Here is a 19,106-nt window from a genome sequence, read left to right as displayed (position 1 = left end):
CATTCTGAAACAATGTAAAAATGTCTTTACACATACTGTAATATATACGAATCTAGACATTAACCTATCTCATGGAAGTGTTAATATATGAACTGTGAGAAAATGTTTACAAAGCGTGAAAAAGAAAATGGTAACGTGATGAAATCTTATCCAATAGTGATACAATATATTTTTCAGAGGAAAAAGTGACCAAAGGGAAAATACAGGGTCTTTGAGGCTTTACAAATAGTAGTACATCTTTATTAATATATTTTCATAAAACAATTTGAGACCGTATCAAAAATTCAGTAAAAACATTAGATTTTTTTTCTCAACCATTTTTCCTTATGGTGATATCAGATATGAAAACGTACATTATTCACTTGTCTTCCTCCCACATCGTATTCTTTACAGGATGCAATATTTTCAGTGATGGGAAAGTCAACTTTTTTTGCCCCCTTCAAACTATGATTTAAATTTATGACATTGTGATCATAAATCTAGACAAAAAATGTAGAATAAAATTTCCCTCCCACTAGCATAACTCTACTGATAAAACACATTAACGTTATGAGATCTTCAGTTTCACAGGCACACCATTATGTACATACACTTGTCTCACAACTGATGACTGAGAGACTAACGATGCAGTGCAGCAGCATAGAGGCAGAGAGCACGGATATTGCAGAACTGTACGTTCCCTCACTTTTCTTATTTCATTTACTTAATAAAAGTTACGGTTATTTTCTCTGATAAAATCTCTTCTGCAACAGACCTGGCCCAAGGGAGACCTGAACCTCAAAACTTACATCAACACAAACAATTGATCAATCTAGTAGCCTAATTATTTACTTCCATCAGTTCACTCTGCTGACTAGTTACAGCATCTCATTGACCCAGCATTATGATGAAAAAGAAAACAGGAATGCTTTGCTTTATCACTACTGTGGCAACCCTGGAATAGTACAGTGCCTTCAGAAAGTATTCATACCATTATTGCACATTTTGTGTTACAATTTAAAAAGATTCTCTTCCCCTTCACCCATCTACACACAATACCCCATAATGACAAAAGTGAAATCATGTTTTTAGAGATGTTTGCTAATTTCTTACATTTAACATAACAATTCATACCCCTGAGTCAATACATATTAGAATCAACTTTGTCAGCAATTACAGCTGTGAGTCTTTCTGGATAAGTCTAAGAGCCTTTTGCAGTTTCACTGTACTGCACATTCTAGAACGTATTTAGGGTTACCATAACAAAGAGGTTGAATACTTAAAGACATTTCAGCTTTTCATTAATTAATTTGTTAAACAAATGTGAAAAAGCATAATTCTACTTTGACATTATAGGCTAGTGTGGGTAAGCAGGCGAAACTAAATGTAATCTATTTTAAATTCCGTCTGTAAAGAGTCAAGGGGTGTGAATACTTTCTAAAGGCACTGAATAGTGATCTCTCTGTTTCAGGGGCAAGTTAATACACCAATGTATATTGATGTGGTTATTACTCCTGTTTTGTAATCCCCTTACATTAAGTGTGGTCACTCACTATCAGTCTATGACTTACTTGTTGACCAAGTACAGTACCTGTATAGCAGAGGATATTTCAGTCCCATTATGCATTAAAAAAAACAAAATGTCCTTTTTAGGCTACCAGTTAGAATGTTCCGTTCTGCCAGACACAAAGGGCTAGTTTTATTAGGCGTCTGCACCAGTGAAAGTTTTACACCTGTTATTTTTAAAACGTAAAAGAAAGAAAAGGGTAACATTAAGAGGAGAATATAAAATATAAGGTTATGATGTAAATAAACAATGGTTTCATGTTTCTAGTTTGACTTTGTCTTAGACGACCTTCTAAAAATAACAGGAGCAAAATCTTAGAGCTAACCCAAAGACCGATAAGTGATATACTGTAATTGGTATAAAGATGAACTTTGTGATTGATAGCCTACAAGTCTGTTGTCATGGTGACATTTGCTCCAAGGCCTCTGCAGCCTACAGTCTCTCGCTTTTGCATTATTTTCTATACAATAGAAACAGTACATCTTCAAAGATAAAAATTATTATTCTTGGCAAGAACAAATAAAAATAAAGATTACGCAAGAGTCGAAAGCATAACTATGAAGGACAACAAAAGAAAAGAGAGCTGGCGTTTACAAACGGTCTCTGTCCAGTTTTCCTGTGCCAGTGTTAGACTTATACAGTACGTTATCCATAGTGGTCACTTATACAGACGTGGTCGTCTACTCCGGCTATGTCAAAGCCATCCCACTGTACAGTGTGTGTAAAATCCCTACGGAAATTGTTTTCAAACAAAGGTCACCACAGCTCCCCCTCCATCCCAAAGCCAAGGCTTTGTAAGCGTTAGGGAGGCACGTAGGGAGGTGGTGACCTGTATGATGTCATGTTCTTGGGGCGGGACCCTTTCCCCTCGATGGGGACAGTGAAGGGTGGCGGGGGCTGATAGGGGGGTGCGTTGGGGTCATCATCATGGTAGATGGAGTACTCCTCCATCAGGAGATCCTGGTTGAGCAGGGTGCTGTGAGGGCCAGCCATGTTGGGGTACTCCGGAGGGGGCAGGGGTGGCTTCTCCTCATGCAGGATGAGGGGGATACTGGAGGAAGGGGGACACTTGGAGTCGTCCAGCTCATCTGCAAAAATGATGGGCACGCCTTTCTTGATGAAGGTAGCCTGCTCCTCAATGCTCATCTTTCCCTTGCGCTTCTTGCGGTAGCAGACCATGGCGATGACGCCGGCAATCAGCAGTAGCGCCGCCACCACCACAGCTGGGATAACTGTGTGCAGGTAAACATCGTCACTGGTGCTACGACCAGTGCCAGGGGAAGGAGTGGCTGGAGGGGGAACAGGGATGGTCACCTCTCCTGGGGGCACGAACATGTAGGTCTGACATTTGTTGGTGCCGCGGACAGAGATGTTGATGGGTTTGAAGTCTGGCTCCATGGCATTGGAGAAGGCCAGAGTGGGCCTGCCCTGGGGGTCGGAGATCTTTCTGCTGAGGATGGTGATCTGGTCCTTGGGACAGGGGCTCTGCTGGAGGCTGTTGTTGGTCCACTCCACCACAATGGAGCCCTTGGTGATACTCCGCAGGGTCACTGTGCTGGTGTTCCGGTCACCCAGTGCATACGCCAGCTTCTTAGTCAGGAGGATCTTTTTGTGGACGTTGTTGGCCAATGTCTTGGGTTCACCATGGAAACGGGCGGCAAAAACAACAGAGGGCTTATCGGTGGCCGGCCAACGGTTGACATGGACCTCAAAGGCATCTATGGTGCTCATGCCTGCCTTGTCGGTGGCCAGCATAAAGTACTCGTGTTTGCCTACGTGTTCTTTCTCTGGGAGACCGTACAGGAGCTGGATGGTGCTGTTAAACTGGATCCAAGAGGTCTCGCTCACCACTTCGTTGTGGTTCTTCCTCAAAGTCAGACGCAGCTTGTCCGTGGTGCCGTCCTCTTTGTCGAAGAAAGTATCTGGAGGAATCTTCACCTCAAAGTAGGTCCCGACCCAGGCATTCACCTCGTCGATGGGGTTGCGTAGCTGGGGCTTCTCGTTGTTGTAGTCAGGAACAGGAGACAGAGGGGTGGTGCGTCTGGGTGGCTTAGCCGTGGTGGTCTTAGGTTCTCTGGGCACAGGAGTGGAGGTTTTTGCCTTCTTGGTTTTCTTGGTGGTGGAGGTCTTTGGCCTTCTAGTAGTGCTTGGTGGGGTGGGAAGAGCAGTAGCCTCTGGAATAGCAGGCCGGGTCATAGTAGGTTGGATGGGGATGGTACTGGTGGTGCCCAGAACCCTAGTAGGCTGAGGAGCACCTATGGTAGGAGTGTGGGCTATCTGATCTCTCAGCCTGTTAGTGGGCTTCACCGGCAGGGGCAAGGGTCCACGGACAGGGGGAGCAGAGCTGTCAGTGGCTGGGGAGATGGAAGGGGATGTGGGGGTGGGAACAATGCGAGTAGGGGGCTCAGGGTAAGTGGTTGGGGGGAGCAGGGAAGGTACAGGGGTGGGGGTGTTTCCCAGCTGCCTCCTGACCCGTTTCACCAAGTGGGGTTTCTTGTTGACGATGTGCCAGCCCACCACTGGGTAGCCTAGCTTAGATGACATGGACCCATCCTTGGCAGGCGATTGGACACTGTTGATGTTCGGAATGTTAGACTGGTCCAGGGCGCAGCCCAGCTTCCATGACAACAGGGCCCCATTCTCCACCACCTTCTTGGCATTTCCAGGCCCAGCCATGAAGGCGGACATGTCGAACAGGCGGTTGTTAATGACAGGGACCACCCTCATGTGTTCCAGGGGGACACCGGAAAACTTCTTCATGCTGGCCAGCAGGCCTACCCTCTGATGAGCGTTCATCTTGGTGAGGTCAGCATCCAGGATGATGGTGAGAACAGTGACGGGCTCCTCGCTGCCACAGGTGAAAGGCTGGAGGTTGTTGGCCTCAGCCTGGAGAGCCAACAGGGACGGCTCACCGTCGGCCCACTCCTCTGGGTGCACCTCAATAGAGAAGACTTCCAAGCCATGGCCACTGTTTATCATCTCAGAGTCAGAGCGGGAGATACGGTGGACACCTCTGTCCTGCTCCAGGGCCAGGCCTCGTAGGATGCAGCTCCCTGTGGCCCAGTACAGCCAGGAGGGTAAGCGTTCCTTTCCCAACTCAGTTAACTACAATAGGAGAGAAGAAGAAAGGGGAACGTTATGGCTCATAGATCAAAAAATTCTGAAAGGACAGGGTGTTTCACACAAGAGGCCGATCCTGACAAAAACCTATCCAACTGTACAGTAATCTTAAGGGTATATCAGACAGACCTGATGTAGAAAACTCAGTCTTACATTTTTCATTGACTCATTTCGTCCATCTGTACTGAAGTCTACTGACCCTTGTTGAAGTGAGCAGGAAGCTCTGCTCCCAGTGAGCCCATATTCACAAAACGACAGCCGCCTGAGTCATCTCCCCTTCATTTTGAGACATTACAATTTGGCCGGATATTATTCCCAATAATACAAGGAGAGAAAAATAATATCTTCTAATTCAAACTCCAAGGAACAAATTGCACAACAGTCAAATAAAAATTAGCATTGATACAGTGAGAGAGAATGTACTGAGGCATGAATATTATGCATATCCATTCCATACATAGCATTGCAAATATGTAAATATTTGGCTAGTTAAGAAGAGTAAGGCTTAAACAAATTGCTGCCACAGAATTATCTAGCCTAGAGTATGTTTAACATCCAATAGAAATCATTGCAGAAGGGTTCAAAATGTCCATACGAGCTTGGGGAGTAAAAACTGAATAGGAAATAGAAGAGAATGAAAGGGTTGGGGTTATGTAAAGTTAAGCCTATTGGGAAGGACTACAATGCTGCCCAAAATGGCTTTGTTTCCTCCATTCTCCATCCACACAGATTGAAGGCAATTTTCTGTTCAGCTGTAATAACTGTTCCCAAAATCCAAAGAGAATGAGAGATGTCTGTTATGTGCAAGGTAACCTCACATTGCTATTTCAACATGGACAGGAAGACTGAAAAAGGCACTATTGTGATCAAGCGCTGGGCACAAAGGATTACAGAAATGAGGTATAGGAGCATACAGAGTGACAAGTTGAATGTTATACACCGAGTGTACAAAACTTTAAGAACACCTTCCTAATATGGAGTAGCACCCCCTTTTGAACAGCCTTAATTCATCATGCCCCAATGAATTAAGGCTGTTCAAAAGGGGGTGCTACTCCACAAGGTGACTCTACAAGGTGTCGAAAGCATTCCACAGAGATGCTGGCCCATGTTGACTCCAATGCTTCCCACAGTTATGTCAAGTTGGCTGGATGTCTTTTGGGTGGTGGATCATTCTTGATACACACGGGAAACTGAGCATGAAAAACCTAGCAGGGTTAGTCTCGAACCACTCAAACTGATGTGCCTGGCACATGCCATACCCTGTGCAAAGGCACTTACATATTTTGTCTTGCCCATTCACCCTCTGAATGGCTCACAAGACATGTCTCAAAGCTTAAAAATCCTTCTTTAATCTGTCTCCTCCTAGTCATCTACAATGATTGAAGTGGATTTAACAAGTGATATCAATAAGGGTTCATAGCCTTCACCTGGATTCATCTGGTCTGTCTAGGTCATGGAAAGAGCAGGTGTTCCTAATGTAACTTGGATTGCAAAATGACAGGAACTTTCAATAAATTCACTTTTTTTCTCCAGAAATCCTGGTTGGAGGATTCTAGATTTCCTCATTCTGTGAATCCTCCAACAAGGATTTCTGGAAAACCAGGGAATTTATTGAAAGTTTCAGGAATTTTGTAACCCTACATATGGCATATTACATCATATAAAGGAAGTCAAACATCTGAGCAGCTTAACATCAAAGTTAAATTGCATACATGTATTCAATGGCACGATCGCATTCAGGACATCATACATGACCTTTTCATTGAAATACAACGGTACATAAAAAGGTCCGTTCTAGAGAGTGCTGTTCAATCAAAACCGATAACCAGGTTTCCTAATGTCGGTAAAATACAAACTTCACTCCTTCAGCACAGAAAATTATGAACCTAAAAAGTAACTTCTATTGCCAACTATGTAAAAATAGCCTACATAAAGCCAACAAATAAAAACATTGCAGCCTGCAGGTAGAAAATGTTCAGATACAAATAAATATCCAATAAATCACATTGGCTATGACGAGCCTGTCAGCAAGGAACTTGAAGCACTGTAATCAACTATTAACTTGGGTCCAGCCCGACGCTTGCACTAGCAAACTTGCAACATTGCATAATATATTCTTGGCCCTCAGTTTCTCCACCAGTGAGGTCAGGAAAGAAAACTGTAGGTTATTTGCGCAAGGGATAAGAACCAGTGCTTGACTTGGGCAAGAACTCACTGGAGCAGAGTACCAGCACATCAAATGTTCTACTGCTTGAGCTCCTGTTCCTCTTATAGAATACTAGCTCAAAAGTATTGTGGAGCTCCTGCACCTAAATATAAACAGTACCGGCACCCAAAATGAGTACCGGAACCTACTTCAGTCCAAGTCAAGCACTGATAAAATAGTGCTACCCCATTATTTCTTATGGCAATTCCATTGGATCAGACAGCATGACATTTTTCCCTTTCACGCTGAGTGGTTATCAAAAGGGAGAGAGCTGGAAAGATTTTTCAAATGCATTGAGCTATACAGAGTCTTCTGCATTGCTACGATATTTGGGAGCCTCCTACCACATTTTCCCCACCCTCCACATGGAGCCTCCTACCACATTTCCGGATCAAGCATAAATGAGCTTTTAGTCTATGCCTCCGCAATGGATTAGTTCACCGATATGGGCCAAATATATATTGGTGTTACTGCTCGACTAAAACAATCTTGGTCGACTGATAGCTTAACGACCAAACAATCGACCAGTCGAGTAATTGGGATCAGCCCTAATTATTACTATCAGTGTTCATATGGACATTACAGCGGTGGTTTGATTATCACCATTAGATCCACCACCAGTGTGTGGGGAGGGTCACTATATTCAATCAGCAGTAACGTCCTAGTCATGACAACGCTTACCTTAACATTGCAACTGCCATTCTTCCCCCTGGGCGGGATCCTCAACTGGAACCCCTGGCCCACCACCGCTGAAGAGTCAGGGATTCCTGCAGGGGCCACCTCTGTGACTGCAGCCAGGGATTCTGGGATACCCGTGAGAGGTCCCTCTGTGGCTACAGAGGATGCAGTCTGCAGGTCAGAGAGGACAGAGGAGTGCATGGAGGCTTCCAGGTCCACCGACAACATCTCCCCCAGGCCCTCCACCAGTGGTCTCCCAGGCACACTGCCCTGGACCAAGGCCACCAGTAGCCCCAGCACCAGGGGGATAGTCCTGCCTGGGGGAGGTCTGGTTCTTCCCACACTTCCACAGTCCCAACCTCTCTGTTTACAGTGCATAGTGGTAGGCCTATGTGTTCCCCGCCTCCTCCTTAGGACAACATGCACTGGAAGTCAGAGTGATGGGACGATAGTGGTGGGTTGGTTCCCCTGGATGTTTGTCTTTGTTGATAATTAATAAGGTTTTATTTTGTGTTTCCTTTGTCGTCTTCCTCTGTTATCCATGAAGAGAGTCTGTGGCAGGTAGTTAGTCAGCCATGTTAGTCAGCCACTGCAAAGAAAGAACCACTGTAAGAACCTGATATCATTTTTTTTATTAATAAACTCATCAAGTGTTATTTGCCTCCAAAAAAGACCTCTCAAGCTTGTGCGGGCAAGTCCATTTTTCAATACTGTATAATAACAAAGAAATTCTCTGCACACATTATGTTGGGTTTTGCAAAATATTGAGCGCAAAAGAGTTAACTAACAATATTTCAATGCAATAGTCCATGAAGTGGGTGAACATAACAATGACAAAACAAAACTGGGGCAAAACTGAGTGCTAAAAACATTTTGCATTCCCAGGATAGAGACTTTTGTTTTGTTGCCTTTATCAGAGCAGTTATGAACTAGCAATCTAGTGGGAGGCCTGACTAAACGAACAAGCAGAATCTAAAAACAGGCTTTGATACAGAAGACCAAGCATGAAGTAGTATTCCGATACAGACAGTGCCATAATTATTTGCTAAGAGGGTATGTTGATCTCCCACTGATCTCTTCGCATGTCATGGAGTTTTCAGAATAGCAGTTCTCACGAGATGGCAGACAGAGTCAAAGGTCGTTTGTCTTGGTTGTAAGTTTTAATTAGGTGCCCTGGGGGTGGGAATTAGAGCCTCCACTGTGCTGACCCAGCCAACCCCAATTCTGTAACGCTGAGAGACGGGCAGTCCAGGGTCGGCCAATCGCCTGGAATCCTAATGCCAAGCAAACAGTCCTGATGAGCTGACGTCACAGCCTATAACATACCATTTTTCACAAGAGAATTTGAATGGAAATGAGCATTTATATTGCCTAAAGAGGAAAATTCCTATTTACAACTGGCAGCTGTTATTGCATGGTTGTACTGTTCCTATAAGTCTCATTTTCTCCATTCAGTTGTGTTCAGCGTGAACTTATTCAGAGGTAGGATTGCAATGGGTTGGAAACTTTCCGGTAAATTTCCAGACTTTTTCCATGGGAAGTTAAGAAACATTCCCGGGCTTAAATTCATTTTTAAAGTTTGCTTATAACCTAGAGGTCGACCGATTACGATTTTTCAACACCGATACCGATTATTGGAGGACCAAAAATAGCCGATACCGATTTTGTATTTTTTTTTTTTTCAATTTTTTTTTATTCTTATTTTTATATCGGCCGATGTATGTATGTATGCATGCATGCATGTATAATAATGACAATTGCAACAATACTGAATTAACATTTATTTTAACTTAATATAATACATCAATAAAATCAATTTAGTCTCAAATAAATTATGAACTCAACTTCGTTTAAATAATGCAAAGACTAAGTGTTGGAGAAGAAAGTAAAAGTGCAATATTTGCCATTAAAAAAAAGCTACCATTTATGTTCCTTGCTCAGAACATATGAAAGCTGGTGGTTCCTTTTAACATGAGTCTTCAATATTCCCAGGTAAGAAGTTTTAGGTTGTAGTTATTATAGCACTATTTCTCTCTATACCATTTGTATTTCATATACCTTTGCCTTTTGGATGTTCTTATAGGCACTATAGTATTGCCAGCCTAATATCGGGAGTTGATAGGCTTGAAGTCATAAACAGCGCAATGCTTGAAGCACTGCGAAGAGCTGTTGGCAAATGCAGGAATGTGCTGTTAGAATGAATGCTTACGAGCCTGCTGCTGCCTATCTGCTTCTGCCTGTGTGAAGAAATAGTCTTCACACAGTTTGCAATGAGCCATGCAGCCCAAACTGCTGCATATACCCTGACTCTGGTTGCAGGTTTAACAATATATACTTGTGTATTGATTTTAAAGAAAGGCATTGATGTTTATGGTTAGGTACACATTGGTGCAACGACAGGGCTTTTTTCACAAATGCACTTGTTAAATCACCCGTTTGGTGAAGTAGGCTGTGATTCGATGATAAATTAACAGGCACCGTATCGATTATATGCAACGCAGACTACTAAGTAGATAAACTAGTAATATCAACCATGTGTAGTTAACTAGTGATTATGTTAAGATATATATATTTTTTTTATATGATAAGTTTAATGCTAACTAGCAACTTACCGTGGCTCCTTACTGCACTCGCGTAACAGGTAGTCAGCCTGCCATGCAGTCTCCTCGTGGAGTGCAAAGTAATCAGCCATAATCAGTGTACAAAAATGCAGATTACCGATTGTTATGAAAACTTGAAATCGGCCCTAATTAATAAGCCATTCCGATTAAATCGGTCGAACTCTATTATAAACAGTGAACCTTTGTGGGATACACAAGGCAATTCTAGGTATTGTAGCATATTTTGGCTAAACTATCCCCAATTCAATGGAATTGATGCATGCACAGTGCATGCATCACAGTGCATTCTTCCATCACATGTACAGCTGATTCTCAAGATCTTGCACACTAATGAGATGCTATTGAGCACACACTACTACACTGTCTGAGCAAAGGACTACATGCTTTCTGATAAGTTTGGATTACAATACTGGGTGGGGTGAATATATTTTATATGACATACATGATTTGTTGTTAAGTAGTAAATAGAAGCCTCCAGAAAAGTGTGTTTAAATCACTTCTAACTCAATTTCTGCTAGTTTTTGCTATTCATGTGGGTTTTAGCTTGCTTGAGCTTGCTTAAAGAGTGTTAAATCACCTGTTTCCATACATGTTAAAACATTTACCTTACAAAAGGAGTTAGTTAAGCAGTTAGATTAAACATCTGTCTTTATCATTGTATGTTCTTTAAAAAAATCTTCACATGAAAATGCTACAGGCACTATCTGATGTGTGGCGACATTTCACTGCTGCTAATAAAGGTATACATTTGCAAATACTGTGCCAAATCATATGTGAAGAATGCAACAAAGATGCAGAACCTGGCCAAGTGCATAAAGTTCCCTCAGCACTCAACCTCTGACAAAAGTCCCTCTACTTCTATTTGAGGTGAAAATGATGAACCAGACACCTTATCGATAGCAACAGCTAGAGAGGAACGTAGTCAGAAAAATGCTGATGAATGTCTTGCTCGAGCTGTGTATGCAACTGGTTCACCTCTGATGCGCACAGGCTGTGTATTGGAGGAGATTTTTGAATGTTCTTTGCCCAGCATACACCCCTCCAACCAGACATGCTTTCTTTACTAAGTTGCTAGATGCAGAGTTTAACAGAGTTCAAGTGAAGGTCAAGCAAAGCAGAGAAAGCAGACTATTGCAATCATCTCTGATGGGTGGTCAAATGCTCGTGGGCAAGGAATAATTAACTACATCATCTCCACCCCTCAGCCAGTATTCTACAGGAGCACAGACAAGGGACAACAGAAACACCAGTCTCTACATTGGAGATGAGCTGAAGTCATTCAATGACCTTGGACCACAGAAGGTATCTGCACTGGTGACAGACAATGCTGCAAACATGAAGACTGCTTGGTCTAAAGTGGAGGAGTCCTACCCTCACATCACACCCATTGGCTGTGCTGCTCATGCATTGAATCTGCTCCTCAAGGACATGGCACTGAAAACAATGGATAGACTCTACAAGAGAGCCAAGGATATGGTAAGGTATGTAAAGGGTCACCAAGTTATAGTAGCAGTCTACCTCACCAAGCAAAGTGAAGAATAAGAGCACCACATTGAAGCTGCCCAGCAACACCCTATGGGGTGTTTGACAGTCTCCTGGAGGGGAAGGAGTCTCGCCAAGAAATGGCCATATCACAGTATGCCAATATGGACAGCCCCATCAAGAGGATCCTTCTGGATGATGTATTTTGGGAGAGAGGGGTAAGCAGCCTGAAACCTATAGCAGTAGCCATTGCACGGATTGAGGGAGACAATGCCATCCTGTCTGATGCTCAGACTATGCTTGCAGATGTAAGAGAAGAAATCCGTACCGCCCTGACCACTTCACTGTTGACACAGGAAACTGCAGTTCTGAAATACATGAAAAAGCGTGAAGACTTCTGCCTGAAGCCCATACACACCGCAGCGTACATGTTGGAACCCAAGTATGCTGGCAAGAGCGTCCTGTCTGGTGCAGAGATCAATAAGGCCTATGGTGTCATCACTACCGTGTCGCGCCAACTTGGCCTGGATGAGGGCAAGATTCTTGGCAGTCTGGCGATGTACACTTCCAAGCAAGAGCTTTGGGATGGAGATGCAATACGGCACTCGTGCCAACATCTCATCAGCCACCTGTTGGAAGGGACTTTGTGGATCTGAGGCTCTTTCCTCCATCATCCTCCTCCAAATCTCACCAACATCAGCCGCCTCAAAGTGCAACTGGTCCTTGTTTGGGAACACACACACCAAAGCACGCAACAGGCTGACCAATACAAGAGTTGAAAAATTGGTGGCCATCAGGACAAATTTGAGCCTGATGAGCCATCCTCAACCAGGTTGGAAAGTGACAGTTAATTTGAGGCCTCAGAGTCTGAAGACATGGAAGCCTGAGAGGAAGACAACCAAATAGACAACCAAATAGTTAGTTTCTAGACTATCATTTTACAGATGTTGAAAACGTTTTTGGGAGACGCGATGGCTCATTGGGGATCATTCAATATTCCTTTTCTTTTGTTGTTCAGTGAAATCATCCCATGTGAAGAGTCAACTCATTTAATTAAAGTTCAATTGGTAACTAAATTGTGTTTTTTTTTTATTTCTATTGGAAGGATTTAATCATTTGTAATGTCTACTTATGGTTATTGTTTCTGTCACCAAAACATCTACATTTAAAATGGTATTAATATTAATTCCCACGGAAAGTTTCCACCTCTGAATATTCTCCAAAATGTGCAACCCTATACAGAGGGATCTTTAAAAGCCTGCCCTTACAGTACCTTTCGGAAAAGCCAATTAAAAGGGGATGAGAAAGTTCAGCACCACAGACAAGCACAGCTTTGATTCCCCTTTGGTCTGTCTGACACTACAATAGTCATTCTGCCTTCATCAAACCCCAAAGGCAACTGATAAGGCTTAACATACAAATGGATCTAAGCATTTTCTCTCCCCTTTTAAAAACACATGCCAACATCATTCAGCCTCTGTAAAGAAACTAAAAGAGAGAAGGGAGGGTCAGGATCCCTGGTCTGTTCACTCTGCTCCGCCGGCCTGGCTAAAGCTGCTCAGAAGCCAAACCCCGTCATCACATTGCTTTCGAGATCAGAAGTGATCGACTGCAGAACCTCAACTTAGATGCAAAGTCAGCAAATCGTCTAAAGTTAGGGCTAAGTGTTTTCCAAGGGAGCCTTCACTCATAGCGACTCAGTCGATCGTTTGAGTGGGGAATTTAAAGTTTAGGCCTATTCATTCAATATTTCAGTTGTTTTTTTTACCCTCTTTTTCCTCCCAATTTCAATCTGGTCTCATCGCTGCAAAACTATGCATTTTGCTTGAATTTTTGCATCACAACAATGAAGTGTAAGGGGACACATTTTTAAAATGGACTGGATCTTTAATTTTACCCCCCTTTTCATGATATCCAATTGCGATCTTGTCTCATCGCTGCAACTCCAACGGGCTCGGGAGAGGTGAAGGTCAAGTCACGCATCCTCCGAAACATGACCCGCCAAACGACGCTTCTTAACCTCTTGGTGTTAGGGGGCAGCATTTTCATTTTTGGAGAAAAAAACGTTCCCGTTTTAAAGGGGATATTTTGTCAGGAAAAGATGCTAGAATATGCATATAATTGACAGCTTTGGATAGAAAACACTAACGCTTCCAAAACTGTAAAGATATTGTCTGTGAGTATAACAGAACTGATGTTGTAGGCAAAGGCCTGAGAAATCCAATCCGGAAGTGCCCCAGGTTTTGAAAATCGCTGCGTTCCAATGACTCCCTATTCAGCTTTGAATGTACCATCAACGAGCTTACGCTTTCTACGTATTCCCCAAGGTGTCTACAGCATTGTGACGTAGTTTTACGCATTTCTGTTGAATAGCCGTAGGCGGCCACATTGCGTAAGTGGTCACATGGTGGCTCCGAGAGAGATTCTCGCGTAAAATACAGAGGTAGCCATTACTCCAATCGGTCCTAGTGGAAAACGAATTGTCCCGACGGATATATTATCTAACGTTTGCAATGTTTCTGTCGATATTATGGAGCTAATTTTGAATATTTTTCGGAGTTGTGGTGACCGCAATTTCCGGGCGATTTCTCAGCCAAACGTGAAAAACAAACAGAGCTATTTCGCCTACAAAAATAATATTTGGGGAAAAAAATGGCCTTTGGCTGTCTACCTGGGAGTTCCGTGAGTGAAAACATCCAAAGGTAAACGATTTAATTTGATTGCTTTTCTGATTTCCGTGACCAGGTTGCCTGCTGCTAGCAAGGCATAATGCTATGATAGGCTATGATAAACTTACACAAATGCTTGTCTAGCGTTGGCTGTAAAGCATATTTTGAAAATCTGAGATGACAAGGTGATTAACAAAAGGCTAAGCTGTGTTCCAAAATATTTCACTTGTGATTTTCATGAATAGGAAGATTTATGTCCGTTACGTTATGCTAATTAGTGTCAGATGATGACAACGGTCCCGTTCACGGGATGGGGTCACGACAGGTTAACACCCGCCTGCTTAACCCGGAAGCCAGCCGCACCAATATGTCGGAGGAAACACTGTTCAACTGACAATCGAAGTCAGCCTGCAGGCACCTGGGCCACCACAAGGGGTGGCCAAGTAAAGCACACCCGGCCAATCCCTCCCCTAACGCTGGGCCAATTGTGCGCAGCCTTATGGGACTCCCGTTCACGGCCAGTTGCGACAGCCTGGGAACGAACGCGGGTCTGTAGTGACGCCTCAAGCACTTGCAATGCAGTGCCTTAGACTGCTGCACCACTCAGGACGCTCTATATTTCAGACTTTTAAATGTCAGTTATGCCCCATTTACATACTTTCTAAATTTTAAAGAGATGGTCTACCTGTTTCTGTAGAGTGATCCATTGACAACAGAAAGCACTGACGTTTTTGCTGTAGAAGGAGATTGTTATGACTAGATCACCAGCTGGGTAAGAGGGAATGTTCCATTAAGCCCCATCCACAGGGTTCCTTTGCTCGGCACTATCCTGCATATAATCTGCAATGCTGGATGTAGGCAGGCACACACCATCTTGAATGCATGGCTTTAAAAATATATATATATTTACTGCTGCAAGGGCAGCTACACAATTGCTGATGTTGCCTAATTTGAAGCAATTGTACAATTGGCAAGTTCTTAAATCCCTCTTTGGCTGAGTAGTCAGTCATCTGCTTTTCAACGTGAGATAATTTAACCATTTGTTTGACCAGTAGATGTTTCTATGGTGTTTAGGTTCACTACCCAACCTTTCTGAAGCTGTAAACCATGACAGGTGTAGCTTAATACTCTGAACTAGTTAGTCATCCTCGTTTCACCTAAAACCAGAGTCTGCTCTGATGACTTATTCCATAACTCTGAGACATGCAGATGTAGGTTAGATCAGAGATCCCAATCAAACCACTACCAGAGACAATTCTATGGTATGCACTCTCCCTCCTTGCATGAGGCTCTCTCCTCCCTTCCGCTAGGAGCCCCTGACTCAGAGCAGTCTGAATAGAAAACACTGTACAGTCAGTCACACTTTCTATAGCTGCCTCCTTGAGACAGACACAGCCAAGCTGGCAAACTGGCAGGGGATGGCCTATATTAGAAGAGGCTGGTGAAGTCCACAAAAAAAAAAACAGGCCTACATAATGGACTGCTAGGCTCTATCATCCAATTCACTTTCCCTCTACTTATTATGTAACAGCACAAACAAGTAAAACCTGCCATGTTTACATAAAAGTGTTTATAGCAAAAAAAGCTATTTGCGCGACAGTGTGCATCAAAGTGAGCACGCTACTCACTGTGGCCTAGATTCTATTATGTTCCAATTTCCTGAACATTATTCAATCATGTGTTCAAACCAAGGATTCATTTCAAGGCCCATTTCCCAAACAAACAAAGTATTTGATGTGTTTCTGTTCGCGCCATACCTAGCTACATACAGTGCAATAGCAAGAAGGAATATGATGCAACGAAACAAACAAAAGCAGTGGATTTCTTAAGGAGTCTGAGACGTTAGTTTAAATGGTGAAGACTTGTCAGTAGATTGTGACATTTCCGTTGTAGCCTATACCCAACAGTCGTGCCATCCCTGAGAACAAAGATCTTTGACATAAACCCTAGTTGGAAGCCTCAGTTAGCACAGTCTTGGAAATCTGTTAAACAGCAGGTGCTTTAAATTCAACAAAAAGCCAAAGAGCACCAAACAAACAAACTCTTTGTAAAATTGATACTTATAACAATGCAAAGTTAAGTTTGGTAAGGTTGCAATTAGGGAACATTTTTATTTTGGGAAGGTCTGTCAGTAGCCTAAATCACAACCGAACAGCTACTATATCTCAACTCCTCACACAATATAAAAACAGAATAATTGGTTCAACTAACTTCAAACTAAAATGACATTTTTTATAAATTGAAAAACGCAGTGTGACAGAGCACATTATGTTAGGCCTTCAAAGCCTTGTGAAAATTAAAGCAAATGTTACCATGCTGACAATTTCCTACCATATTTACAGTCAGAATAATATAGCCGTGTACATCCCCATGTAGAAAGGATGTCTGGGCCATCCAGTTCCAACTAAAGAGGAAAAGTTTACATGAAATTATATCCGTAATTCCTCTTCACAATCATTTGCAGTGGAAATAACTTGAAACCATCCAAAATAATTAGGCCTCAAATGCAGTGGCATTCAGAGCAAATTGAATTGACGTATCCAACGTCCACCAAAGCAGCCACTGGATAGTACATGATCTGAATATTAAACATTTCAACAAGACAAGCTTGCCTTGCAATCTCAGACGATTGGATGTTCCCTCTGTTACCCAGTATACCCCAACCACTGAACAACATAGCTGAAAGTAACTTAGCTAGCTAGTAAGTAGGCTATTCAAATGTTGACCTTCGTATAAGGATATGTAGGCTAACTAACTTAAGTGTAAGAGGGAAATGTTTTTTTTAGCTAATGTTGCTGTGAAATCCAATCAAGCTGCAATTTAATGTGATTCAAATTATAAGACGGTAGTCAGTAGCCAATATGGAAAGGGAAGTTGAGAGAACTAATTTAGTTAGTCAGGTCTTAAAGCCAAATGATCAACAGTAGCAAGATGAGACAATGTAACGTAGTCTAGTACTACTAACTAGTTACTTAACGTTACATGCTAGCGTAGCTACCTCAAAGTAATAAAGGTTCCCTGTATTTAAAATATGAGCGCTAAAAATATATTAATATTCGCCATAGCTGCCGTGAAGACAGACAATATTCACAGCACTGGCAAACAAACATAGCTAGCTACTAAATTATGTGAGCTAGAATGTTAGCAGAATAAATAATTAAACCTGGAATTATCGAAAAAGTCCGGATACAAAGAGATAATAGGCATTCTGTCATTCCATTACAAGGAGGGCCCTGCCTGCCCCGTTTCGGGTGGTATGCTAACTAGCTAGCTACAGCAAGCTAAGTAGCTAGTGAGATAACGTTAGAGAAGCAGGCCATTGCTAGCTAGCTTTATTAGACTTCCAACATATTACAGACACTTACAAACATCAATCGCAATGCAATCCTTCCAACAGTGATGATACATTTTTTAACACGAACGGATTGTTTTGGTAACAAATATGCCAAGAACCGCAAGTCGACACGACCATCACAGCGCTCGAGCGAGATGCACCTGTTCTAACCGTACGCGGAAAGGACTCGCGGTTTTAGCTAGTCGTGTGTTCGATCTAGGCTAGAGCTGCACTAAAACCCTACCTTGCTCAATGTAGCTAGCGAAGTTGGTTATTAAAAACAGACAATCGATTCAATAAAAAATACGAACGTTTGCCTCCTTTCTCCCGTTCCATCCATTATTTTAAGATGTCGACGACGAGAACCGAAGAATGACCACTGTTGTTAACCTTCCGCCGAGAAGATGCAGTAGAAACTAGTCTCGATTAATCGAATGTGCTAGCTAGTCTTTAGAATGGATGGTGACGAAAGACTAACAATTTAGGAAATAAATGACACTGATGAATAATAAAAACGGATTGATTTTGTTTATTTAGAGAACTTGCTATTATATTTAGATAAATAATCATGAAAACTGACCTTGTTAATTTAGGTAAGAATGTTTCCTCTTTTCTCCCGTTCAGTTCCTCATCGGTGTGAAAAGAAAACCGCGATAAACTCAAAAACCTAAATAGCCATCGTTTACGCGTTTAGTGTCACTAGACATAAAGACAAATTGGTAGGCCAACCCCGAAAAGTCACCGCTATCCAGCTCAGTTGTCAAGGTATTTTTAAACATATGTTCAACATTGTTAATCAGCTGGAAAAGATTGCCACTTCACACGTCTCCTAGTCCTCCCACACTGCTGCTCTCCCCCACCCTATTCTTGGATCTTCAGGTTTGTTATAATCTCGCTATCTCACATAACTCCTCCCGTTTACAGATTCGCACCCTAATTTGCAGTGGTGGAAAAAGTACTAAATTCTCATATTTGAGTAAAAGTAAATATACCTTAATATAAAATGACTCAAGTGAAAGTCACCCAGTAAAATACTACTTGAGTAAAATTATAAAAGTATTTGGTTTTAAATATACTTAACTATCAAAAGTAAAGGTAGAAATCCTTTCAAAATCCTTATATTAAGCAAACCCGACAAGTTTCATATTTTTTTATTGACGGATAGCCAGAGGCACAGTCCGACACTCAGACATAATTTACAAACGGAGCATTTTTGTTGAGTGATCAGAGGCAGTAGGGATGACCAGGGATGTTCTCTTGATAAGTGTGTGAATTGGACAATTTTCCTGTCAAAATGTAAAGAGTAGGTACATTATTTTATTTAGGAATGTAGTGAAGTAAAAGTAAAAGTTGGCAAAAATATAAATAGTAAAGTACAGATACCCCAAAAAACAATTTAAGTAGTATTTTAAAGTATTTTTAGTTAAGTACTTTACACCACTGCTAATTT

General features: G+C 42.3%; 1 protein-coding gene across 3 annotated transcripts; it reads right to left on the bottom strand.

Moving 5' to 3' along the window:
• Positions 1–218: 218 nt before the first annotated feature.
• LOC109869016 (dystroglycan) lies at positions 219–18,531 on the bottom strand. Of its 3 annotated transcripts, none has more exons than XM_020458827.2 (3): positions 18,237–18,531; positions 7,554–8,139; positions 219–4,651 (listed from the first exon to the last, which is right to left on the bottom strand). In XM_020458827.2, exons 2-3 carry the CDS (start codon positions 7,926–7,928, stop codon positions 2,348–2,350), a joined length of 2,679 nt encoding a protein of 892 aa, XP_020314416.1. In that variant the 5' UTR covers positions 7,929–8,139; positions 18,237–18,531; the 3' UTR covers positions 219–2,347. The 3 variants fall into 3 exon arrangements, with proteins under 3 accessions (XP_020314416.1, XP_020314417.1, XP_020314418.1); XM_020458828.2 differs by lacking the exon at positions 18,237–18,531 and adding an exon at positions 17,968–18,090; XM_020458829.2 differs by lacking the exon at positions 18,237–18,531 and adding an exon at positions 17,688–17,817.
• Positions 18,532–19,106: the final 575 nt, after the last annotated feature.

This window comes from Oncorhynchus kisutch, linkage group LG24, assembly GCF_002021735.2.
Source record: "Oncorhynchus kisutch isolate 150728-3 linkage group LG24, Okis_V2, whole genome shotgun sequence".
NCBI classification, from domain to species: Eukaryota; Metazoa; Chordata; class Actinopteri; order Salmoniformes; family Salmonidae; genus Oncorhynchus; species Oncorhynchus kisutch.
Note: the sequence above shows the minus strand (reverse complement) of the source record. Positions and strands in the feature narration are given on the sequence as shown.

Excerpts from the sequence above, each read along its gene's own strand:
- LOC109869016 (XM_020458827.2), bottom strand. The coding sequence starts at position 7,928 with ATGCACTGTAAACAGAGAGGTTGGGACTGTGGAAGTGTGGGAAGAACC. Across the intron at positions 4,652-7,553 it reads ATGGCAGTTGCAATGTTAAG|TTAACTGAGTTGGGAAAGGA; the intron begins GTAAGCGTTGTC and ends CTCCTATTGTAG.